We start from the raw sequence: 27,965 nt of genomic DNA, 5'->3' as shown, positions 1-27,965 counted from the left end.
TAAGCCATTTTAAGAAATGTACATCTAAAAAAAAGAAAAAAGAATATCTGATACAGATTTCTGAAACAAATTTAGAAATGGCAAATAAGGCATTGTGAATGTGGGTTTTTTTTTTTCTTTTCATATAAGCTACTACTGTATCATGGAAGCCTTAAATATACGCATGTACAAAGAGATTTTTCAAAGATCTTGAAGTTCTAATAAAAAAGATTTCAGTGCTATACCTGCAAAAGCATCCTTCCAAATTAGCTTTATACATTGAAGCCAAGCAGCTTTTAAAATAGTTTTTAAAATTATTTAACAAAATGAAAGATAAAGAATGACCTCACTGGGAATTTTATGGTACAATATCACTCACGTCTTTCTGTGGGACAATACTGAGATGGTAATGAATTCGAGGTGACAGTTGGTGTCAGGGATAAAGGGTAATATGCAGAACAAAAAATGAGTCAAGGAAAACATATCAAATTATAAGCTTCTCAAGGGTTAGGGTCATAGCCTCTAAAGATTTCATGTTGATTCTTCACCAGGCTTAGCAGATGTTACTTCTATTAGTAAGAGCCTAATAAATAATGTTCAAACTAAATCTCATTTGTTTTTGTTTTTGTAAAACTGCAATGTTATAAACTGAATAGGAGGAGCTGCAAAAATCTGTAGTCCAGCAATAGTGAAATAGACAAAATGTCAGTCTTCCCGGACACTTCTGTGCTGTCCAGTATGCCAACCAACTTCAACAGGCCTTCCAAAGGATTAGACCTTTAATTCCTCAAGCCACAGTCCGGAGCCCTTTGCTCTCTGCCAAGAAAGAAGCTGAATGCAGGTGACAGAGTGAATCTTTGAGGGGTTCAGTTGTCAGCCTTCCTATTTATCCTGCCCACACCCATATTTTATCAGGGCCATGATTATTTAACTAATCCTTATGATACTAGATACTAGTAATCTTGTTACCACTGCCAGGATGAAAAAAACACACAAGGATTTGGCTGCTGAGGGAAAAATAGGTGTATATATAATGTGGAGAATGGGAAGGAAATAAAACAAGTTTCCTATCTCATCATAAGGGAATTATGGATTTGTTATAGGTTTTGGTTTATCCAGATTAAGAACACCTGACAAATGCAACTGTGGGATGGTCTACATACATGAGGAGAATACATATAGATGTCCACAAAATATACATAGTTAATATTGGGTTAGACAGAGTTTGATAATCAACTTATTTAAATTTCATTCAAAGAAGTGTTCATTTTACTAGAGTCAGCCACTCAAGCAGCTCCTGACTATTTGACCTTTGATAGTTTTCGTGAACAATTGAGGAGGGAAGAAATGGAACCCGTCGGTGTCAGCCTCCTGAAGTGAAAACCCTAAAGCAGAGGTTACCAACTCCTAACTTTAGGGGTTGCTTGGAGTTCTGCTTGCCCTTTTTTCCCCACTCCCTCATAGCAAGGGTATTAGCAAGGTCAAGACAGGATTGCCCTTTAAACTGCAAAAGAAGGAACTGGAAAAGCCCTGAGTACCAAGTATGAGAACATGAAAGATATGCAACCGGACACCAACTTCTACTGCTGGTTCTGGGTCCAAGGATGGGAAGGAGACACTGTAGTTTCCTGTGATCTTGCAAAGCTCATTAGAATTAGAGGCGCCATATGAGGCAAACACTCTCAAATACCAAATGCTCAACTTTGCCTGCTATCAAAAATTCATGCACTCATAGCAATTTGTAAGTGATTGAGGATTTGCTTTGCCTGGTGTCAAAGACTCATGTACTAGCATAGGAAATATAGTCAGTAACATCATAATAATTATGTATGATGTCAGGGGGGCACTCAACTTATTGGGGAGGAATCACCTCATAAGTTATATAAATGTCAAACAACTCTGCTGCACACCTGAAACTAATATAATACTGAATGTTGACTGTAATTTTAATTTTTTTAAATAAAAAGAACACCGTACTCTTTGTGAGCCTCTAAATGATTGAGGATTTGGGAATTCGTGACTTATATTTCATCACCACTAAGTTCAGAAATGGAGATGGAAAGTAATTAGCAAGTAGATGTGTTACAACTCTTTTCTGAACCGCTTGCACACTTCATCTCCGGCATTCCCGCCACACTGCCCCTCACTGCTCTGCGCACATGCTCAGCTTTTTGGGATCCTGATTTCGCACAGCCTGGAGACATCCTCCCACTTTATGTTGTTGTTTTATTAAATACGTTTTCACTGATTTTTTTAGAGAGAGAGGGAGAGAAAAACATTGATGGGAGAGAGAAACATTGACCAGCTGCCTCCTGCATGCCCCCTACTGGGCATCAAGCCGGCAACCCAGGCACGTGCCCTGACTAAGAATCGAACCAGGTACCTTCTGGTGCATGGGGCAATGCTCAACCAACTGAGCCAAACCAGCCAGGACCTACTTTATCTTTTCAACTGTAGAAAATTCCTCCTTAATCATCCACATAGAGTTTTGATGTTCTCTTCTAGGAATTTTCAGCTTTCTCCCACTCTTGACAACCAGTCCTTGCTCCCAATGTTCCATAAATCATCTATTTATACAAATTTATCTATTACAGTATAAACTTTTCAAATGAAAGCCAGGAATTATCTGAAACTATTTTTATTCCTACTTCCTAGCACATTTCCTGTTTTTGGGTTTTTTTTTAAATGCATGAGTAGATGTGTGGGAAAAAAATGCAATTTGTTTTTGAAAGGGATTAAACTATATGTGACTTTTAAACTTTTTTGAAGGGAATAAAAATTTTCCTTCTCTGCCTGATATGCAATATTTTAAAGAATAATGTGAAAAAGTCCTACACTTGAGAATTGGAAGACCTAATATCTAGGTCACACTCTACCACTGCCCTGCTTTATGTCATTTGATTTTTCTGGGCCTCACTTTCCTCAGCAATAAATCAGGGTGTCCTCAAGTCTGGTTGTGTCATTTCTTGGTAACTCTACCAGAGCACCCTCCTTTATTAGAAAGAAAGGCAACAAGCATTCATGGCAAACTTTCAGTGGACATTCTTTCTTTTTATCAAACAGAAAATACAAGATGAAATAAAGCAAAGGCAATATCCACAAACTATAACTAACCTTATTCCCAATATTCAATTCACCTTGGGCGGCAGGCGAGGCACATTCTGCACCTGTTTCTAGGTGGAGTTCCAAGTTTTAAGCAGCATATGCTTGTATGTCATGTGTTTTGTTGCCCTAAGGATAGCAAGTGCACATGAGAACTGGTCTAAATATAATTGGCCTAACTTGGCTTTGACCCTGACAATGAGCCAGACCATCACTGAGCCAGACTGAAAGCTTTAATCAGAGTTCAACCCTTGATCAGAACAAAGGAGTGAATAAGTAGTTTTAGGATGTATGATTAAATTTGTGCTTTAATAAATACTGGGACAAATACAAAATAATCCACTGAGGTTTACAACCTTGATCAAGCTGTCTTGTATTTCCTATGGTCTCTATCAAGAGTACACCCTCACACGTAATTTTTAAAGATATGAGTTCTTAGAAATTAATACAAAGCAAATGGGAAACTTGATCTCAGCATAAAAGGACCTGCAGAAATAGCAACTGTTTGCCTTTCATCATATCGTTCATGGACACTTATGTGGCAGGTCGGCCAGGGGAGATTATATATATATATATATATAAGCCTAAGCAACCCAAACGCCTGAACAACCAGAACGACTGGTCGCTATGATGTGCAGTGAACACCAGGGGCAGACGCTCAATGCAGGAGCTGCCTCATGGTGGTCAGTGTGCTCCCACAGTCAACCTCCCGCGGCCGGCCAACCTCCCACAGTCCCTCCCCCCATCCAGCAGGCCCCCACCGGCAGCCAGCAGCCAGCAGGAAGGCCCCAATTGGCAGCTGGAAGGCCCCATTCGGCCTTGATCACTGGCCAGGTCTAGGGAATCCCACCCATGCATGAATTTAATGCACCGGGCCTCTAGTTTAAATATAAAAACAAGAAATCAAAACAAAAACATAATCCAGGCCAGTGTTGCTCAATGGTTGAGCATCGATCTATGAACCGGGAAGTCATGATTCGATTCCAGGTCAGGACACATGCCCAAGTTTTGAGCTCAATCCCCAGTATGGTGTGTGCAGGAGGCAGCCAATTTACATTTCTCTCTCACATCAATGTTTCTCTCTCCCTTCCTCTCTCTCTAAAATCAATAAAAACATATTTAAAAAATAAAACAATAGCATCAAACAACTATAATTCTGGAAAACTGACTATATTAACAATTTTCTAAGGATTATTTAGTATCTTATATTTGAACACCATAAGTAAGTTTGTATTTAAATTATTGCTTTTGTGACACAATATTATAAATAGATTAAAGCACATTTTAATTTGTCAGTTTTCACTGCCTCACACTTTGAGAAATAAAATAAGCACGTGAGAGTGTTTCTTCCATTTTTTCCCCCTTAACTATACAGTGGGAGTGAATTCTTTCAGATAATTAATTTTTCCTGTTTGAAGATACACTTGTTAAATAAAAAGACACTTAATATTAATGCCACTCACACAGCAGGCATTCAAATCAGCACAATGACTACTTCCGCCTATTGATTCTTGACAGTTAGGTTTCATCTCTTAATGCTTTGTTATAAGCAGGAGGGTGAATGATCAGATGTCTGTGCTCATTAAAGGTGTTGTCTAGAATTGCTGACAGCAGCAGTCACATTTCCATGGGCACCTGCAAGTCGTCACTTACATTCTTTGATGTAAAAGAATCATGTCCTTTTCACAAATAGTGACTGCATACACACCGGGTCCTACTACATCCTTGGCATGGTAGGGAAATCAATGAAAGGCAAGCAAACCACAGTGTCTGCCCTCTGGGAGCTTATATGTGATGATGGAAATACAGCATAAGTACTGAGACCAGTAGGATTCCACCTGCATATTGCAGACCAGATTAGACAAAACTTGCATGCAGAAGCCAATCTTTAGCTGAAATAAATGAACCTCTATGCATTTGGCTTTTTTAATATGTGAGTTTATTGTTGTCAGCATGTGTGTGACTAAAATTAGTATTGTGAGCTCTTCCCAGCACCGGTTCAACTCAGTTTTCATTAATATCCACAACTTACCACCTGCACTTTGTTCATTCACTGAGCTGCCTTTGGGCCCTATCAAAGGGAGTTACCCCCCCTTTACTTAAACAGTATGAAAGGCTAGGACTTGGCAGGGCCATGTCATTTCCCAAATGGACCGGACTTTCTGGCAGGCCCACGGAGTGCCTGCCATCTATCATGACATCAAAGGACCACAGATACTGTCCCATAAGACTTCACTCCATCCATCTCCCCTGCCTTCCATCGAATTTCCTGTGCTGAAGACCCCCATGCGGAGGCAGTGCCCTCTGACTTACAGGTGATGCCATCCCGTTCTTCAGTCAATGCTTTAAGACGTTTGTGTTCCCTGAGAGAGATCTGCAGGCCCCAGTGGGTCATGGACGATGAAAATAAAAAATAGAATCCGTGTGCTTTCCGATTCATGCAAAATATACCCAAAGACTTGATAAAATCAACACAAACATTTCATAAGTGGATTATAAAATTTAATTAGTACTTTTTAAAGATAAATTCCAGATATTGTGCTCAAATAAAGCACTCATTTTTACTCAACACTGGAGAGAAAAGAATCCCTTCACTCTTCCCAATGTTTGAAATTAACTTCATGGGAAAATGTCAGGTCACCTCAGTTGTATGATCAATACAGTTATACCGTTATTGCGATTATTACACGGCTGTGGAGGATCATAGGGCCTTACGAGGTCTGTGCCCCTGTTAACCCCATGTCCTCTCGTCACGCTTGCTGACTCTCTCCCACTGCTCTAGTCACACTGTGCTTCTTTGCTGCCCCAAACTTTTACTCAGGACCAAGGTCTTCTTATTGCCTCCACCTAGGAAACTCTTCCCAGACGTGCACACGAGCGAGCCTTTGCTCACATCCTTACTTGAATGTTCTGGTCATTTCCTTAGGAATGACTTCAGAAATTACTCCACGGAAAACAACACTCTCTTAAGGGCATCTCCTTTTCTGTGTACTGCTCAGCAACAAAGAGGGGGAAAAGCTATTGATAACACATGGCAATTTGGATGGATCTTAAGGGCATTCTACTGAATGAAAAAAAAAAAAGCTTATAAACTTTATAATCCCATGTCCATACCATGATGGATGTAACAAAATTATAGAGATGGAAAACAGTGGTTGCCAGCAATCGGAGAAGGGGCAGGAGGGTGGGATGATAATGGAGCAGCATGAGATGTCCTCTGTGGTCACAGAGTAGATCTCCCTCTCAATCGCAGGGCGGTGCTTGTTATGTGATAATGTGAACTAGAATTATACAAAAAGGCGTGCCGGAAATGAGTGGATGCAAAAGCTGGCAAAATCTGAGTGAGTAGTTGGCTTAATTTGACTGTGCAGGCAACTTTTGATAAATCCACTATTCCTGGTTTTGGTACTGCCTTATGGTTATGCCAGATGTCACCACTGGGAGAAGCTTGGAGATGGGTGTTGCAACTTTCTGAGTCTATATTTAAAAATAAAAGTAGTTTAAAAGTAAGATAAAAAAATTCTCCTTAGCACTTACTACCATCTTACATGCCATATAATTTACTTCTTTATTTTCTTTATTCTCTCTCTCTCAGTATATAAGGTCCACGCAGACAATGAATTCTTAGTTGTTTTTGTTTAGTGCTATGATCACAGCACGTAGACCAATGCTGGGCACACATGCACTCTCTATGAATAGTTATGATTAACAGATGCATTTTACTTTTAAAATCATCTTAACATTGTGATTAATATCATGACCTTTGATTTTGATCCCAGTTCTGCTATTATCTAGAAGGTCTTCATCAAATCTCTTGAACTTTTTCATCCAGAAATTAATAATGCTTAAAAGGTTGAATTAAAAAAGCATCCACACAAAGTAATACAGAGCTGGAGGAAGTATTACTTGAGATAAACTTCTTGGAAACAAGTACAGTAATATGCTTCAGTAGTCCTTACAGAATTAACATCATTTGACATGGTGATTTATCAGAAATGTGGACATAGTTGTAAGTGCAAGGATGTTCATCACAACATTATTGTATAGTGGGAAATGTGAAATAACCTAACTTTATAATAATAGGAAAAATGACTATCTGTTTTTATCTATTGTACAGTAATTTGGGGCATTTTTCTGAAAACAAAGACCTCATTTTATTTTATAAATGAATAATAAATACAGATGTAATCCACAAGTCAATTAGTCAGATTTTAAATTTCTATTCCTTATTAACATTATGCCTATCAACCACAATCACTATTTATAAAAATTCCCCTTTCACACTATCTTTTGCAACATGGCTATATTTTACATCACACCTATAAATGCAACAATAATTTTGTCAATTATAAGAGAGAGTAAGTTAGCGTGCAACCTATTTTGGTTTCAAGGCATGATTAAATCTACAAATAAATATAATTAAGTTACTAATAAAATGCCCTTCTCCAAGAATGTGTTATATATGATAGGCATACATATTGGGTGACATGAAATTTCAAAAAAAAATTTACAAAATGTTTCTCAACTCCACATATGAAGGAAAGTAATGACAAAGTGATACCTCTATATTAAAAAGTATTGTTTTCATTTGAAGTAGTATAGGCATTTTTTTTCTATTCAGAAAGAAAAACGATTAAAATCACTGTCAATTAGACACAATAAATTTAAGGGCAAAATTATAGTTGCATGAACTAATTTAAGGTTAAAAATTATATGTGAAGAACCTCAATTATTTATATATTTAATGAGAATCACATTTCACATTAATATTCTGGATTTTCATCACCTTTGCAAAGTATGATGACATATTCTTATTCTGAGACAGGATATTGAAAAGTTGTGAAGAAGAAGAAGGGATGCTGCATTTTTTTTAAAAAATAGTGTTTTGGATTTCTCCATATATATTCCCAGAGTGGGATCGCTGGGTCCAAAGGCAGTTCGATTTTTGATTTTTTGAGGAAACTCCAGACTGTTTTTCATAGTGGCTGCACTAATTTGCATTCCCACCAACAGTGAATGAGCGTTTCCTTTTCTCCACATCTTTACCAACACATTTGTTGATTTATTGAAGATAGCCATTCTGATATATCGGAGGGGATATTTCATTATAGTTTTAATTTACATTTCTCTAATGATTATTGACATCGGGCATCTTTTCATATGTCTATTGGCCATTTGTATGTCCTTTTTGTAAAAGTGTCTATTCAGGTCCTCTGCCCATTTTCTAATTGGATTGTTTGTTTTTGGTGTTGAATTGTATGAGCTCTCTCTATATTTTGGATATTAACCCCTTATTAGATGTATCTTGAAAGCAAATGTATTGTTCCATTCAATAGTCTTTTTATTTTGCCGATGTTTTCCTTTGCTGAGCAAAACTTTTTAGTTTGATGTAGTTCCATTTGCTTATTTTTTTATTTTGTTTCCATTGCCCAAAGAGATTATATATATATATATATATATATATATATATATATATATATATATAAGAAATGTCAGAGATTTTACTGTTTATGTTTTCTTCTAGAAATTGTATGGTTTTAAATATTACATTTAAGCTTTAATCTACTTTGAGATATATGCACCCCTATATTCATTGCAGTGCTATTTATAATAGCTAAGATATGAAAGTAACTGAAGGGCTCATCAGTTAACTAGTGGATATAGAAGATGTGGTACATATATACTACTCAGCCATAAATAAAATAAAATAAAATCTTACCATTTGTAACAACGGATGTCCCTATACAGTATTATGTTAGGAGAAATAAGTCAGACAGAGAAAGACAAATACCATATATACAAAATATATAAACAAAACAGAAAAATCCTCATAGATACAGAGAACAAATTGTGGGTTGCCAGACGGTAGGGCGGTTGAGGGGCTGGGTAAAAAAGGTGAAGGGATTAAGAAGCACCCACTGGTAGTTACAAAATAGCAGTGGTTCTCAACCTTCCTAATGCTGCGGCCCTTTAATACAGTTCCTCATGTTGTGGTGACCCCCAACCATAAAATTATTTTCGTTGCTACTTCATAACTGTAATTTTGCTACAGTTATGAATCGTAATGTAAATATCTGATATGCAGGATGTATTTTCATTGTTCACGACCCACAGGTTGAGAACTGCTGGCTTAGGGAATATAGTCAATAATCCTATATAATAAAAGCCTAAAATGCTAAGTGTCTGGTCGTCTGGTCATCCATTCAACCAATCAAAGCATAATATGCTAATGATATGCTAAGGCCATTCAACTGCTCTCTATGAAATGCACTGACCACCAGGGGGCAGATGCTCTGACCAGTAGGTTAGCTTGCTGCTGGGGTCCAGCTGGTTGGGACTGAGTGAGATGGGCCAGGCATGCCCTAGAAACCTCTCAAGATCCCTCCCCAGCTGGCCAAACTCCTGTGTCCCTCCCCTGCCCCAATCCATGCACCAGTGGGGTCCCTTGGCCTGGCCTGCACCGTCTCGCAATCCAGGACCCCTCAGGGATATCAGAGAGCCAGTTTCAGCCCAATCCTGCTCAACGCAGGAGCTGCCCCCTGGAGGTCAGTGCGCTCTCACAGGGGGAGCACCACTCAGCCAGAAGCCCTAAGCTGGGCTCACAGCTGGTGAGCACAGCAGCAATGATGGGAGCCTCTCCTGCCTCTATGGCAGCGCTAAGGATGTCCAGGGGGAAAGGGCCTAAGCTGTCAATCAGACATCCCCTGAGGGCTCCCGGACGTGAGAGGATGCAGGCCAGGCTGAGGGGGGGGGGGGGTCCCCGAGTGTATGAATTTCGTGCACTGGGCCTCTAGTATTGTAATAACTATGCACAGTGGGAGGTGAGTACTAGAATTACCAAGGGGAACACTTTGAAAATACATGATTATCTAACCACTATGCTGTACACATGAAACTAATATAAAATAATATAAAATGTCAACTGTAATTGAACAAAAAGTAAAAAATACAAACTTTTAAAAAGCAGGGAATGTGTCCTTTGTCCCTGAGACATGAAGCTTTGTCTTCTACCTCCCTCAATCATTCATTTGTTGAAAAAAATAAAATGACAATAGTGGGCCCCTCCTTGGTTCTTGGTGTTGGGGACGCCACACAGATTAAGCTCCAGTTAGAGTCTTAAGTGATCTCTAAGGTACAAGGGTAGAAAACTAGGTAAAAATGTAAATTAAGTATAAATAAGTAAAATGAAGTACAACTGTGTAATACTCCATTATGTTTCAGGTATACTGGATTAAATCTCATATGTAAACACAACTCTAGCTCTTTAAAATGAAGTCTCGATGTTTTTACCATGAGCCTTGGTTATTTTCTGGCTTGGATCTTTTAAACAGTGGTAGCTTCATGACTGTAATTCCATTCTCTACCACTTCTTTCCTCAGAAATGCTGAGGTCCTTTCCATTTGGCTAATTATACCACCTTTGAGCTGCTTAATTACCAACACACAAGGTTTAACTGGTTTGTTTTGTTTTTAAACAGGCAACATAATAAGAACTAAAAGTTAATTAGAGAAAATTCATGCATACCTTATTTCTTGGAATAATCAGAAAACACTACTACTGGCTTTCTTATTAGGTGTCCATATTCTGATTGTTGGTTTGTTTCTACTTGAAGTTTTCTATTTCAGTAAGAATTACTATTGTTTTATTGAAAAGTTAGCCTGTATTTGATCATATTCAAAATATATGTGACTAAATAAAGCAACTCTACTGCTTTTGTTTGAAATCTCCAGCGAAAGGAGTCAGAGACTGTATATTCTGCAAGATATCAAACTTGACACATTAGTTGGAGAGTCACACATCTCTTTCTTCCCGTGTTTATGGTATGATGTATTTCAGAGAGAAAACTGTTATCTTTCTTGGATGAAAGGAAGGCTTTGAAATTTCACTACCCCAGCACAGTTTGTCCACGCAAAATTTTGTGTACAGTGCCACTAATGAACAGTGACCCATTTACCTTTCGGAAATTTCTAAAGGAAGTAGCTGCTCCCTCCCACACTGGCTCTGAATTATTGAACAAGCCATTGTTAGAGAAGTCTTCTTCATGCTGAACCCAAATCCGCCTTCCTGATGCCACTGCATATTATTGGCCTTAGTTTTGGATTGAGAAACACATCTAATTTCTATCTGCAATGCTAACATATCTATTACTCACCCTATATTTTTCCAAATTTCTCATCCCACAACTACATATCTAATTAATTCATTGTCATTTCTAAATTTTTGAAAATTATTGTTGTCTTCTATACAAGCCTTCAGTTGGGTACAGGACCCAGGTGTTCTCCAGTTGGGACTTAGAGTCCCGGGATATGAGCCTCCAGTGTCCTAGAGCAGCGCCAGCAACAGAAATCTAAGGTTAGGCCTACACATGTAGTTTTAATTTTTTTGTACACACATTAATGAAAAATAAAAACAAGTGAAATCAATGACTAACATATTTTACTTAATGGAATATACATGAACATTATGTCAACATGCTATATTTATAATTCATTAGTAATATTGTGCTTTTTTTTTTTTACTAAGCTTTCAAAATCTGGAGTGTGTATATTTACACTTACTGCAAAACTCAATTTAAACAAACCATATTTCAAGTGTTCAGTATCCATGTGTGGCCAGTGGCTACCATACAGGACAGCACAGTTCTAGAAAGTTTAATTTTATAAATTGACCTAAAAACATATCAGTGCTTTCAAAATTCCTGCCAGACTAACTTTATACTGAGTTTATGGTCAATAAAATACCCAAGGTGGCATGTGAGTTACTTTCCCTCATCCTACATTTTAAGAATCACATTTTTATAAAACACATGTGTTGACTTGGACCAGCATTCCCATCTCTAGATCATCTGTAATTTTGCTTCTGTAGTCTGCTAATTCAACTCTTCAGTCTAGCTTACTTATTCAAAACTTTTATAGGGATTGATTGATTGATTGATTGATTGATTGATTGATTTAAAACAGCTTAATTCACATTGAACAGGAAAGGATCATGAAAATAATACAGGCTTGTGACATACTGAAAGAGGCTGTCACACATAGTATTAATCAATCACCGGGTAGTTACCCAGCTTTAAAACCACCTAACTTCACCAGCATTCACATGTAATCTCCTCCTAATACCACCATGTTTTCACGACGTACTGTGCAAAGCCTTCATGCAATTCAATTCCTTCATCACAGGATCTGTGGCAGCCAATGACTCTCACCTCCTAGTTTTCCTGGCCTAGTGTGCTCCCCTCCCTCCTGGAATCCCAGCTACCCCTGGGTGATAAGAATATAGCAGCAGTGAAGATTTATGAGTCCAAAGCCTAGGCCAAAAAAGGCATAGCAGACTCCACCTGCTGCCTTCTACCACCCACTCTGGGAGAATCCAGCCGCTGTGCCATGAGGACATCTGGTAGCCCCGTGGGAGGGGTCCACCTGGAGAAGACCTGAGGCCGTCAATCAACAGCCAGGATTAACTTGCCAGCCCAGTCCTGAGCCACCCTTGAGGCAGATAATCCAGCTTCCATCAGGGCAACATCTGAAAGCAAAGGTGTAAGGACACAGGTAGGACCAGTGTAGCACTGCCCTTCCAGAACTCCTCACACAGCGTCCATGAGTATAAGGTACTGTTTATGCTACTAAGTTATGAAGTCAGTACACACAGTATTAGGTTACCAGAACAACACCTGAACGCTCAATCGGACAGTATTTTGCTAATACAGTGTTTCTCCAAGTATTCTAATGGTTCTGTCTATAAATGGAAAAAATATACACATTCCTATGACATGAACAAGACTCAAAAGGGATAAATGAATATATTAATAGTGGTTTTCCTCTAAAAGATAAATACAAGCATTTTAATTATCTTCATTTTTTAAGTATTTTCAGATTCTCTATAGTAAGCATATTATTTTCAAAATCAAAATAAAATAAATGCCTTGTGGGTAAAATAGCAATAAACAGGTAAATATATTAATAGCTACTACAAAAAAGGAAAGTTGTAAAATACAATCTTCCAAAACTTAAGCTTTCTTCCCTGCCTTCTTTTTCCCCCTCCTAGGATTGTTCTGCTTTAACAAAGAAAACTATTCCCAAAAGGATATTGATATCTTTTTCATGCCTTATTACCCCTCTTCAGTAAAAAGGAGGGTAACTAGGAAGGCAGTTTAGCAGCAGCTACAACAGAACATAGAAAGTGCATTTTATGGTCCCTGGAAGGCAGGAGACTCTGAGAGTCAACTTCAAGTTCCATATATTTGAATACAGTCCCATTTTTATGCTGCCGTTTCTCTGAGTTTGTTATTAATAGGATTATTTGAAATATCAGTGTGCCCAAGTATATGAATCTTAATAGCTTAGACAATCCCATGACCAGAACCTCTACGCCCACAGACTTCTTAAATATGTGTCTGTAATTGTAAAGCACTGAAGTATTAAGACCCAGAAATTAATTAGATAATTCACTAGAGAAGAGTTACTACTTCAGGCAGCAGTGTATGCAAAATTTATTTTACAGTGATTTCTTCTTAGTTAAAATAGATATTTATCATAGAGAGGGTCTTGTCTACAGAGCTCCAGACCAGTAGGAACATAATTGAAATGAACGCTCTTTTCCATGCTTCTATGTACAGAACCTCAAACCTCAGAGGGAAGGTAGGGGAAGGTGGACGGCGGGTAAGAGCTCAACCAAAGGACTTGTATCCATGCATATGAGCATGACCAATGGACGGAGAAAATAGGGGGGTGCGGGCATGTGTTGGGGGCAGGAGCAGGCGGGGAGATGTCGATGGGGGAAAAAGGAGACATGTGTAAAACTTTCAACAACAAAGAATTAAAAAAAAAAAAGAAATGAACACATCTAGCTCTGGAGAATATCAACACTGCTTTTGCAGAGCATCAGCTCTGGTGGACGGGCACCCATACGCCACTCCAGCACACATACAACTGATCCAGTCCTTCCAGAGGGATTTCAAAAAGTCATTCCATTTTACTTTTCGTTTCAGAAAGAGCCTATTCTCCTGAAGATTTATGCCCCATTATAGATAAAGGACAGTTCTAATTATGCTAAAACAACAGTTACTTTAATTAAAGTGTCTGATCCCAAGCATAAGACATAATAAGGCAGTTTACAATGTAAAATAAATAGTTAGTTAAACTATTCATTAGTCCATTTAATGTGCATTGTTAAATCAAATAATAAAAAAATATAAATGAGTATTATTTTAAAGAGTTTTTAGCCGAAACTGGTTTGGCTCAGTGGATAGAGCGTTGGCCTGCGGACTGAAAGGTCCCAGGTTCGATTCTGGTCAAGGGCATGTACCTAGGTTGCAGGCACATCCCCAGTAGGAGATGTGCAGGAGGCAGCTGATCGATGTTTCTAACTCTCTATCTCTCACCCTTAATCTCTATAAAAAATCAATAAAATATAATTTTAAAAAAAGAGTTTTTAAAATTTTTGTTCTTTTCTAAAATATATAAACAATTGCCTTTTCAAGGATGGATTAAAAATGCAATTGTTTAATAATTTCAATGGACAAATAATTTCAAACATATTGGGATAATACATAAAGAAAACTGAATTTCAATAATAAATACTATTTATGACTTAACATGATTCAAGAATAACAGAAAAATATTTTTTTCTGATATGGGAAATGTCAAATACTAGATTACAATTCTCAACCACAAATATTCTGATCATCAAGATTTATAACATCTAGATTTCCTCATATTTGAAACATATTTTAATCATCTAAGAATATTTTTGAATTTATGGCATTGCAATGTGCTCTACAATAATTTAGTTTGCTATTTTTGAGAAACAACTTCTAAGAAGCAGATATAAAAATAAAATGTATAAGTCTGGAGAAGTATAATACATGCTGCCTGAGTGTTGCAAATAATACTATGCCATATAAATTCTATTTATCTTGTAGTTAGTAAATTAGAATACAATTGATATTATTTGTAATGAATAGAAAAATCATTATACCAGAGTACAGAATAATTCCTCAAAGACATGTAAAAGCTTTTTCAAAATGGCAGTAAGATCCAAAGATGTGGGATGTTGACTAGAAAGATGGGCTGTGTCCCAGCTCTGCAACCTGGAGTGGGGCTCTTATGTTAGAGCATCTCTAAGTCTCCTGCCTGTGCAACAAATGATGTCACTGGCAAGGGAGCATGGACTTTGGGAGGTTTAAGTTGACAAACACTCTTTCCACAGAAAAAGCACGATTTGAATACTCAGCAGAGGTTTGTTCCCTCTACTACAGCCCCTTATTAAAATACATGCCAGAGGAGAAACAGGGCAATGGATAAGAAAGGGAGAATTAGATAAAAAATCTGAAGCCAAAATCTATTATTCATATAAATATACACATGTCATAGTCCAATCAGGAGTAGAATTAATAAACTATAATATAGGTAGGAGATTACCATAAAATAGGGAAAAGAATATGGGACTATCCAACTACTGAACTGATAAGAACAGATACTACACTTGATCTTAGCCAAAAGACTAAGAAGTGATATCCAACTATTGAATGATGTGGATATATTCCCAAACTTAAGCTGAATATAAGAAGACACATAAAATAATACATACTGTATGTATTTATCTATTGTCTATCATCTATCTATCTATCTATCTATCTATCTATCTATCTATCTATCATCTATCTCGTACATAAACAGACAAAACTAATCTAAGTTATTAGAAGCTTGAACAGTGATATCCCTTGTGCTGGGTAGTGACTGGCAAGGAGCACAGTAATGTTTTGCTTCTTGACCTGGCTGATGATTACAGCGATGTGCTCAGTTTGTAAATATTCATCGGGCTATCCTCATAATATGTGCATGTGCAACATTCCAACCATAAAATTAAGAATGAATAGCTTAAATATAAACTCACATATTTTGCTCCAAACCCCATGCACTCCCCACTACGCCACATGTACTTATAACATGCCAGATTAAGCACCAACCTGGAAGGGCAAATGAGGCCAGACCAGTGTCCAAGTCCAGAAAGGAACAGTTGGACATTAAATCCAGGATCAATTTTAAAACACTAAAGAAAAAATTAATAGATGATCTGTTGTAAATGTTATTTTTTCCTAAACCGCTGTCATGTACATGGGTAACTTCTGGCTAATTATATATTTTCTCAGGTGCAATACTTTGGATTTTGAGAAATAGGACCCTCTAAACAGATGTGCTTCTCAAATGTAAATATTCATCAGCATCCCCTAGCGGCCAAGTTAAACACAGAGTGTGGGCCCCACCCTAGAGTTTCTGGTTCAGTGGCTCTGAGCCGAATTTGCATTGCCAACAGCTGCCAGGTGACCCTGATGCTGTCTTCTGGGAACACACATTGAGAACTGCTATTCCAGGAAAGAAAAAAAAAATCAGTCATATTAGGTAAGTTTGGGAATCACCTTTGTATTTCTACTAAAAATAAAAATATCAACTACTCTGAAGAGAAATTGCAAGAAATAAGGGGATACAAGTAAATACTTTGGCGCAAAATCGTTGCAGTATGAAAAAACTGGTATGCATGTTTATTTTTTATCTCTGGGCCTTCCCTTGTTTGGAGTCTGGAAAGTCTTCAGTAGGTGGAATCGACCAGTTCACTTAAATTCAGAGGCCTTCAAACCTCGCTGCACATTGCAACCTCCTGGGGAGTTTTAAAATGCCCATCTTTGGGCTGTTTCCCAGACCAGTTAAATCAGGATGTCTCCAGGGTGGGACCTAATCATTAATGATTTTTAATTTCTCCAGGTGATTCTCATGTTCAGCTAAGATTGAGAATCAATGCTTTATTTCCACCAACTTTGCCTGTTTACTATGTTCCATTTGCTGTAAAAACAAACAAACAAAAAAAAACACAAAACAAAAACTATTTGAGCATTAAAATAAATGAAGTCAAGTTGTTGACTTTAAGGGTCTTATTGTTTAGTCAATGGGATCTACTCATAGATAGACATGTTGGATATAATGACAAAGACATTAAGAGGAAAATATAAACCAGATCCTAAGAAAGCATAGAAAATGGCCACTTACTTTTACCCAGAACTTTAAGAAAAGTTTGCTAGAGGTTCTGGTTTATTAATTCATATATTAAGGTTTCATTGTTGTTGTTGTTTTTAGTAACACTGTACTAGGTACTGTGTCAGGCAATTGTAGCTGTGATAAATTTTATAAAGGGGATGGAGAGGACCATGAAACTTAGGATAGCAGATTTCACTGAGTCAGAAAAGTCTGGAATGGCTCTGGCATTTGAAGAAAATTATGATTAAGTTGACATCTGAAGAGTAAGAACAAGTTATCTCTATGAAGGTGAGATAATGGGGCAAGATTTGCTTCAGTAGTGAAAGCCCCATAATAGGAAGGGACATGGTGTTTCCAGGGACTGTAGGAAACCCCAAAATGCTGAAAGCAACTGGGGAGTCATGGGAGGTGAGGCAGGGAAGACAAGCACGGCCTTGTAGGTTGTGTTAGGACTTTTGATCTCTATCCCAGAAAGCCTTGGGAAGATTTAAACAGATAATGACAATCGGATTTCTTTTCATAAAAATCAGTTTAGCCTGAGTGTGGGAACTGATTAAAAAGCATGAGAGTGATTGAAGAAAAACTGCGAGTGGGCTGTGACAGTCTCTAAAACAAGAAATAATATAAGCACATTACACCTCCATGCCCAGAACTCTTTTTTTATTTGAAATATATTTGATATATTTTTTTAAAATATATTTTATTGATTTTTTTACAGAGAGAAAGGGAGAGAGATAGAGAGTTAGAAACATCGATGAGAGAGAGACATCGATCAGCTGCCTCCTGCACACCACCTACTGGGGACGTGCCCGCAACCCAGGTACATTCCCTTGACCGGAATCGAACCTGGGACCTTTCAGTCCGCAGGCCGACGCTCCATCCACTGAGCCAAACCAGTTTTGGCTATATTTGATATTTAACACTGTGTAAATTTAAGGTGTTCCACCTGTTAATTTGATATGTTTATATACTGTAATGTGATTGCCATTGTAAGGATAATTAGCACCTCTACCATGTTACAAAATTATCCTTTCCTTTAAGTAGTTGGAATAATTAAGTTCTAGTCTATCAAGTTTGATAATTATAGTACAACTAGAAGCCCGATGCACGAAGATTTGTGCAAGAATGGGCCTTCCTTCCCCTGGCTGCCGGCACCACCTTCCCGCCTTCCCACGCTGCCCAGAGGCTAGGGCAGTGTGGAACACCTGTATCGCCATGGCGACAATGCAAGCATCCAGCCCCATGCCCGGCTGCTCAGAGCCTGCACAAGCAAATTAGCCCACCATCTTTGTTGGGTTAATTTGCATGCTCATTCTTCATTGGCTGGTGGGTGTCGTGAAGGTACAGTCGATTTGCATCTTTCTCTTTTATTAGTGTCGTTACTGTTGTTTAAGTTTATTGTGCTCTGTGTTATATCTCTAGGTCTTATTTATTACTTGTTCTAAGTTTGAACCCTAAAAAGCATCTGTCCTGTCCCCCCACCTGCCATATCCTGGTATCCTCATTTTATTCTCTATTTTTAAAAGTTTGGTTTTTAAAATCCACATATAAGTGATATCATGTCTTTCTCTCCAGGACCTGTCATTCATCCTTCCTCCATTTTTTAGTCAAGAGTGAAGATGTGAGGATTCAGGCAGGAAAACTCCTGCTGAACTATATTAATCAGTCTTCATATTGATGTTCACAAGCCCGAGAGAAAAAAAAAACACTGAGTGGATCTTCTTTTCTTGGTCAAATAATATAGTGTTTATTTTATAAATATTTCTCTTAAATATTTGTTACATCCCCAAAAAAAGAGTTGGATAATCCCAACAATTTGGATATAAGAAGTAGAACTTATTTTTTTCTATTTACTTGGCCTTTGATCATGCAAATTTAACATTTAAAAAACATAGGGAAATGGTAAAGATTATCTGATTTCCTGCTCCTTTCTCCAGTATTTCATGGGCATGAACCTAAAGGTTTCTGCTTGCTTTGCTTCAGATTCTGTTTCTGTGTAAACAGAGTCACCAACTGAGATGCTACCAGGGTCAGACAAGCACTGCAACCGTGAGAAGGAGACTGGGCATAAAAGAACTGAACTGTCAGAGAGATGCCCTCCCATCACTAAGACCACTCAGGAGAGGCAGCCAGGTTTAAGCACCATCACCACCAGTAGACTATCTGAAAGTTGGAATCCAGCCTTTATTTGAGCTTTTCTAGTTCAGCTCATTTGCCTTGTAATGAAGATAAAGACAAATCATCTTACAAAGCCAATTTGCTTGGGTGCAGCTATTATTTCCTACTTGAAAGACCTTGGATAAATTTCTAAATCTGTCTGATCCTGCATTTTCCAGCTTTTCAAGGAGATTAACTTTTCTCCTTTCTGAAATCAGGATAATAGCATGCACCTAAAACAATGTGTAGTATATAGGGTAGCTCCTGTTTCCCCACTTTTATGTATAAAGGGGATAAAAGGAATTAAACACACCAAAATACTTTTAGAAGATGTGTTTGGGTGGTTGGATTTTGTGTGATTGTTTATTTCCATCTTTGTTAATGGGCATTATACACATGTGCATGTGGATACACACACACACACACACAAGGTAAGCATGACATTTAATTACTCTAAAACTGTCAATAATCCCAATTGCTGCCTTAGTATAATCAGTACAGAATAGAATGAAATTTCAAGTTCTTTTCTAATTTGGGCTTAAAATATTTATTAAGCCCAAATGGTCAACCCGTGGATAAGTCTGAATTGACTGCTATCCCTCAAAGACAAGGCTCCTCCCATGAAATCCCATGTTATCTTCACACCTGGAATGTTTTTCTTTCATCTGTCCTCATTTGACCTTCAAAGACTCATATGCTTCCCTCTCCAACCTTGTATGTGGTAGATACGTTTGGTCATATTACTTCTACCTGAGTCTATATTTCTTAAATGAGCTGATTCACACACACACACACACAAACTTACACAATGCCTGTTCCAGTTGTGTACACCTAACAGTTGATGAATAAATAGAATGAGTAATAAATGAAGTGAAATAAGAGTGTGAAATTTAGTTTGATCATTTTTTCTTATTAAAATAATCCAGTACTGATTATCATAAACTATTTTTCCTGAAATTAAACAAACAAACAAAAACAAAAACACAAAGAAGAGAGTAGCCAATATTAAGATTTTCTTAATATATTAATTTACATTTTTGGCATTAATTATATTCTCATATAATCTTGACATATTTTGCTCAAGTATTCAAAGTTAACCTAATTTTATACATTATATCCCAGAGCAGTCCTACCATTATTACATTCCAAACAGCAATGTATGATTGATCCAGTTTCCCTGAATGCTAGTCATCATTTGGTGTAATCATTTTTATTTTATTTTAGCCATTCTGATATGAGGGTAGCAGCAACCCTTCTTGTTTTAATTTGCATTTATTTAATGGCTAATGATGTTAACTGCATTTTTATGTTCTTATTTGCATCTGTATGTCCTCTTCAATGAAATGTCTCATGTCTTTGCCCATTTTCTGATTATATATATATATTTGTAATTCTTGCGTTTGATAGTTTGATATATTCTAGGTATTAGTCCTTTGTTGAATATCTGAATTGCAAGTATTCTATTCCAGTCTGTACCTTACATTTTAACTAGAGACCCAGTGCACAAATTCGTGCACCAGTGGGGTCCCTCAGCCTGGCCTGTGGGATCAGGCTGAAACCGGCTCTCTGGTATTCCCCGAGGGGTCCCAGACTGTGAGAAGGTGCAGGCCAGGCCAAGGAACCCCACCAGTGCACGATCAGGGCCAGGGAGGGACACAGGAGGTTGGCCAGCAGGGGAGGGACTGCAGGAGGACTTCATCAGGGGGGCACGGAGCGGGGTTGGCCCATCTTGATCAGTCCCAATCAGCCAGACCCCAGTAGCAAGCTAACCTACTGATCGGAGCTTCTGCCCCTGGTGGTCAGTGCACATGATAGTGAGCAGTTGAGTAACCTTAGCATATCATTAGCATATTACGTTTTGATTGGTTGAACGACTGACTGGTCAACTGGGCACTTACCATATTAGGCTTTAATTATATAGGATCTTCATAACAACATCTTTCACAGAACAAAGCTTTTTTTCTTTGTACACACTATAAATTTGATATAGTGTGAGAACTATTTCTATAGCCATAGATCCCAAAGATTTTCTGCTAGGGTTTCAGTAAAAGTTTTATTGATTGACATTTCTACATTTAAATCCATAAATGAGTTTTTACATAGTGTAAGACTTAGGTGAGTGTATTTTTGTATGGTTTGCCTATGGAAGTCCAGTTGCCCCAGAACCATTTGTGGAAAAGACTGTCTTCCTCCCATTAAATTGCTTTTGCACATTTATCAGAAATCAATTAGGCCTATTTGTATGGGACTATTTCTGGATTTATTATTCCATTTTATTGATTTGTGTGTCAATCCCTCTGCCAATGCCACTTAGCCTTAAGTTCTGTAGCTACTGAGATCTGATTAAAAAACACACAAAAAGATATTTATTATCAGTTTAATATAACACTTTTCAGTTAAAATTGTTTAAAAAGAATATTATTTTCAAAAAGTTGGGGGTGTTGTATATTTTCATTTTTAAAAATCAATTATTTTTTCTACTGTTACATGTGGTTTTCAAAAATGTAATTAAATAGAGATAACAAAGCAAAATTTGAGGTAAAAAGGCCAGGATACATCATAGAATAAAAATGTCTTTGATTGCAATCTCCTCTACTCTTTTTTTCAGTGTAAGTTGCTTATTTTAAATAAAAACATAAACTCATTAAAAATATAGCACATATGTAATTCAAATAACTAAAACCATCAAACAGAAGGTCCTCTGAACTGTGACATTTTATGTGCTCAAAAGCTTTCAATACATTATATGAGGCTTTCTGCCTTAAGTCTATAAATTTTTATTGTCTGTCCTAAAGCACATAAAACTTTCTTGAATGATTTCCAATCACTTATTTTCCACAGAAACTAATCTGCTGAACTGGCTTTTCAACATTTACTTTGCTTTTTAACAGTGAGAATTACATCTAAGTACTAAATACTCAACCATAGTACTGCTCTAATTGTGCTGTGGAGCTGACATGGAATCATAAAACCCCAATTGCAATTAGAATATTTTATTTCTTCAGAATTAATTTCTTGGCTTGCCCTACTTTCAGAACTTTTTACAACCATAAGGCTTATGCTTAAATACCACCAAAAACCACATTCACCATAACTTAAGTAAATGTTCTCACCAGTCCCTTCCCACTATCCACACTGCCATTCAGGGCACAGCCATTAAGAAAATTCCCTAGTGTATACACACATGAAACATTCAAATACGGAGTAAAGCTATCCTGAAAAGGTCAAAATCTCCCGTCAGAACAGCTAACCTGAAGCACTCCCCTCTGAAAGAGATGGACTTGGAGGACCACTGCACCAGGTACTTGCTAGACAGGTGTGGAAGGACATTGCCTAAGAACTTCTCTTGTGCAATATTGCTCATCAGTGACCCCTGCAGCTATAGATAAGCCAAGTTTTCTCTAGATGAGTAGATAACCAAGGAAAACTATAAACGCCAGCTGATTGCATCACAAGGAAAAGTTTAACAAAGGAGATCACTTCTTTACCTGTTTGACATCATATGCCAGAAGAACATATTTCAAATCTGGTGAAACTGAATGTCTTGATGCTTTGAAGGTTCCCTAAAAAAAAACAAAAACAAAAACAATTATCTATATATATAAAAGCTTAAGCATCCAAACAACCAAATGACCAGTCGCTATGACATGTACTGACCACGAGGGGGCAGGTGCTCAACACAGGAGCAGCCCCCTAGAAGTCAGGGCGCTCCCACAGCCAACCTCCTGTGGCCAGCCAACCTCCCACAGTCCCTCACCCAGCCAGCCAACCTCTTGCGGCCCCTCCCCTGGGTCAGCAGCCCCCCCCAATTGTCCCTGATGGGGGGGCTGGCCAGCCAACCTCTCACATTCCCTCCCTCTGGCCGGCCAGGGGACCCCACTTGTGCACAAATTCATGCACCAGGCCTCTAGTCTTATCTAATAAAAGGGTAATATGCAAATTAACCATCACTCCACAACAACGATGGCGCACCCATAGCCACAAGATGGCAGCACCCAGTCCCCTCAGCCCCGCTGTTGGAGTGTCCGGTCCTCTCAGCCCTGTTTTCCCCTTGGTGAGAGCAGACACCAGCGCCCTGCTTACCCCTGGCCGCAGTGGCGAGCCAGAGAGCAGACGGCAGGGCCCTGATTGCCACTTACAGAGAGCAGACACTAGGTCCCTGCTTACCTCTGGCTGAGGTGGCGAGGGGCAAGCAGGACCCCGCAGAGAGCAGACAGTAGGACCCTGCTTGCCCTTGGCCATGGCAGTGAGCCAGAAAGCAGACAAGCAGGTAGGTCCACAGAGAGCAGAGAACGACAGGGAGTGGGACTAAGCTGTCAGTAGGACATCCCCTGAGGGCTCCCAGATTGCAGAAGGTGCAGGTCGGGCTGAGGGATCCCCTCCCCCCATTCTCTGTTGCACGAATTTTGTACACCGGGCCTCTAGTCTTTAATAACAGAGAGCTTAGCGTGCATTTGGATATATACATATTAAAAAAACCTTCATTTCTGTTAAATCCATAAAATTGTTGAATAGGCATTCTCATTCCAGCATTAAACAGGCACATGCATGTATGTATGTGTGAATATACAGATGAATATGAAAATGTAGGGAGGCTATAGTAAACATTTCATTAATAAAATAATTGCTACCATATTTTTTCTACATGTTATCACTATAAAACTATATCATATTTTCATTAAAAGAAATAAAAAGCAAAAACTCACTGAACTTCTTAAGTAACCAAAAGGATTTTGTATTTGTACTAGAGGCCCGGTGCACAAAAATTTGTGCACTCGGGGGGGGTGGGAGGGGGCCCTCAGCCCGGCCTGTGCCCTCTCGCAGTCTGGGACCCGTTGGGAGATAACGACCTGCTGGCTTAGGCCTGCTCCCAGGTGGCAGAGGGCAGGCCCAATCCCTAGGTGCAGCCCCTGGTCGGGCTCTGAGCAGGGCCGATTGGGGAGTTGGGACGCCACCACCTGTCATGCACAGAGCAGAGCAGATTGGGAGATTGCGATGCCACCCTCAGTCACGCTCAGGGTAGGGCCGATTGGGGGGGTTGGGGCACCGCCCCCGTCACACTCAAGGCAGGGTCGATGGGGAGGTTGCGGTGCCACCCCCTGTCACGCACAGAGCAGGGCCGATCAGGTGGTTGGGGCACTGCCCCCTGTCACGCAAAGAGCAGGGCCCATCAGGGTGGTTGGGGCTCCGTACCCTGTACACACAGAGCAGGGTCAATCAGGGGGTTGGGGAGCCCCCCTCTGTCATGCACAGAGCAGGGTCAATCAGGGGGTTGGGGAGCTCCCCTCTGTCATGCACGGAGCAGGGAAAATCAGGAGGTTGGTTAGGGAGCTCCCCCCTGTCACGCATAGAGCAGGGCCAATTAGGGGTTGGGGCACTGCCCCCTGTCACACACAGAGCAGGGCCCATCAGGGGGTTGGGGAGCTCCCCCCTGTCACTCACAGAGTAGGGTCGATAGGGGAGTTGGGGCACCGCCCCCTGTCACACTCAGGGCATGGCCGATGGGGAGGTTATGGCTCTACCCCATCACACACAGAGCAGGGCCTGTGGGGGGGAGGTTGGGGCGCCACACCCTGTCACACACAGAGCAGGGCCGATCAGGGGGTTGGGGCGCCTTCCCCTGTCACGAACTGAGCAGGGAGGATAGGGAGGTTGTGGCCCCGCCCCCTGTCACACACAGAGCCACAGGGCCATCAGGGGGTTTGGGCTCTGCCCCCTGTCACCCTGATCCCAGTGCCGGGAGGCCTCGCGGCTCCGCCAATCCCGGTGATGGAAGGCATATTACCCTTTTACTATATATAATAGAGGCCTGGTGCATGGGTGGGGGCTGGCTGGTTTGCCCTGAAGGGTGTCCTGGATCAGGGTGGGGGTCCCCACTGGGGTGCCTGGCCAGCGTAGGTGAGGGAATGATGGCTGTTTGCAGCTGGTCACACACCCTTCAGGGTGGGGGTCCCCATTGGGGTGCCTGGCCAGTCTGGGTGAGGGGCTGAGGGCTGTTTTCCAGCTGACTGAAGCTCCCAACCACTCCTTTTTTTCTTTTTCTTTTTTTTATTCTGGGCCAGGTTTAGCTCTGTCTCCAGCTCTTAGGCCTCCGCTGCTGAAAACAGGTATCTGGTTTATTTGTGTTCTATAATCGAAACTCTGTATCAACTCCAGCTCTGAGATCCTGGCTCGCTGAAAGCTGGTTTCTCGGGTTTTGTTTAGCTTCTATATTTGTTACAATGTTTCAGACTGCAAGCTCAGAGGCCGGAAAGGCAAGCGGGGAATGTTGGAGTCCTCCGTCACTGAAGCAAGCAAGCCTCATGTTCGCTTCCAGCTGCCTGGCTGCCCGCTGCCATCTTGGCTGGCAGTTAATTTGCATATTGCCCTGATTAACCAATGGGAAGGGTAGCGGTCATATGCCAATTACCATGTTTCTCTTTTATTAGACAGGATGTTCATCAAAATGAAAAGAAATAGTGACATTATGTGGTATCATGATTTTTTACTGTATTTTTCTTACATTTTGTATATTTATATTGAAAAAAGACACATATTAAAGACAGACTCTCTTTAAAGTAAACTTCCAGAGTGAAACAGATTAAAACACAAAAAATACATATATATATATATATATATATATATATATATATATATGGAAAATGACCCAGTATTTCATTGATTTTGAGCCTATAATTTTATCTTTGAATAGACTTGATGTCAGAAAAAATTGAAAATAAAATGGAGAAATTTATTTAAAGTGGAGAAATAATTTTATTTTAAATAGAGATTGCATTTAACTTTCTATCTAAATGCCTGGTTGGCATTGTTCAGTGGTTAGTGTCGGCCTGTGCACCAAAGGATCATGGGTTCAATACCTGGTCAAGGGCACCATACCTTGGTTTCAGGTTCAACCCCAGTTGGGGCATATGCGGAAGGCAACCAATCGATTGTCTCTCTCACATCTCTCTCTCTCTTTCTCTCTCTCTCTGCCTTTCTCTCCCTTCACCCCTTCTACTCTCTCTAAAAAAATCAATGGAAAAATATATTCTCAGGTAAGGAATAAAATAATAATAATAAGTAAAGAGAAAGCAAGCAAATTGAATTGATGCATCAAAAGCCTACAAAATACAAAAAATATAGTGTATAATTTTAGACAACCTCCCTCGAATAGAGATATACATCTTAATAATTCTGTACACTTCATATCAAGGCAGTTTTCACAAGACTGTGCTCCATGATGAACAGAAAAGGGCGAAGTCAAGATTTTCTCATTTAGAAATCCCCAAAACACAATGGACAAGGTGAGAAACTCTGACACAGTAGGGCCCTGACTTATGAGTTTAATCCGTTCCTTGATGGAGCTTGTAACTCAAATTACTCATATGTCAAATCAAAAAGTGAAGGAGTGAGACACGTGATGCTGGGCTGATGTTGTGGCGTTCACTGTGACGTTTGCTGAGCCAACTAGAGGTGGGGTATCTGAAGCTGGCTCGTAACCTGAATTTTAGCTCGCAACTCGAAACAAAAAATCGGCTGAGAGACCGCTCTTATCTCAAAAAACTCGTTAGTTCGGACACTCGTAAGTCAAGGCCCCACTGTACTGAGTATTTGGGAAAGTTTGCATGGAATAATGAAAAAGATATATTTGGCTTTTTATTTCAGGTTCTGGGTACAGAGCTCCTAAAGTACTTGGAATTTCCTGAGCAATAGGAGTGTATTTTGTTAATAAGGAATCCTCTTTGAACATCCCAGGTTTATGCTAATGAATGAGTTTAGGTTCTGGCGCTAGGTGAGTGGCTAGAGAGTGTCTGGATGGGGGCTGGTCATCAGAGGATCCAGATCCCTCGTTAGAGGATTAGCATGTCCAGTCCTGGAGGTCAGGGAGGGTGGAAGGTCAGGAGATGTTCAGGCACTTGGTCAATGATTTAATCAGGTGCCGAGGTAGTGAGACCTGGATAACAACTCTGATGGATAAGATTTAAAGAGGCTTCCTTGTTACTAAACATACCAATGGACTAGGGGCATGGCACACCCAGCTCCGCAGAGACAGAGATTTGGGCCCTCGGAATCTACCCTACTGCACCTGGCTCATCATTTGTGTCCTTTGTAACCCAGTAATCATAGTACAACTGACCATTGAACAGCACTGGTTTGAACTATGCCAGTATACTAGTACTTGTATGCAGATTTTCCCCCAGTAAATATAGTTCACCCTTTTCATCCCTGGGTTCAACATCTGCAGATCGGATCAATCAGGATGGGAAACAGTATTTTTGCAATCGAAACTGTAGCTTCTGACCTGCAGATTCCCTGGGGATCAACATTACTGGGTTCTATCCCCACTTGGTTGAATCCACTAATAGGACCTACTATAGAGTGAAAAGTTATACAAGAATGTTCCACTGAGTCGGGGTTGGCACCCTTAACTACATGTTGTTCAAGGATCAACAATATACAACTTTCTGTGAGTTAGTATAGAGCGGTGGTCGGCAAGCTCATTAGTCAACAGAGCCAAATATCAACAGTACAACGATTGAAATTTCTTTTGAGAGCCAAATTTTTTAAACTTAAACTATATAGGTAGGTACATTGTTATTAATTTAATTAGGTACTCCTAAGCTGGCCTTTGCTAAAAACGTCCTCAATCTGAGGGGTCGACCTCAGAGAACGTACCCCCACTTCTTCTAACGCCACTTCTTCAAAATAGACTCTCCC

General features: G+C 39.5%; 1 protein-coding gene and 1 pseudogene across 1 annotated transcript in view; both read right to left on the bottom strand.

The window, feature by feature from the left end:
- Positions 1-27,965, bottom strand: part of DPP10 (dipeptidyl peptidase like 10) — a 656,594-nt gene that overhangs the window by 301,999 nt on the left and 326,630 nt on the right. The window contains exon 5 of the mRNA XM_036320739.1: positions 22,757-22,831. Within this exon, the coding sequence (XP_036176632.1) occupies positions 22,757-22,831 (75 nt within the window). The remainder of the gene's footprint in view (positions 1-22,756; positions 22,832-27,965) is intronic.
- Positions 15,484-15,594, bottom strand: LOC118662373 (annotated as a pseudogene).

This window comes from Myotis myotis, unplaced genomic scaffold (genome assembly GCF_014108235.1).
Source record: "Myotis myotis isolate mMyoMyo1 unplaced genomic scaffold, mMyoMyo1.p scaffold_m19_p_8, whole genome shotgun sequence".
In the NCBI taxonomy this organism is placed as follows: Eukaryota; Metazoa; Chordata; class Mammalia; order Chiroptera; family Vespertilionidae; genus Myotis; species Myotis myotis.
This window is presented reverse-complemented; position numbering and strand designations above follow the sequence as displayed.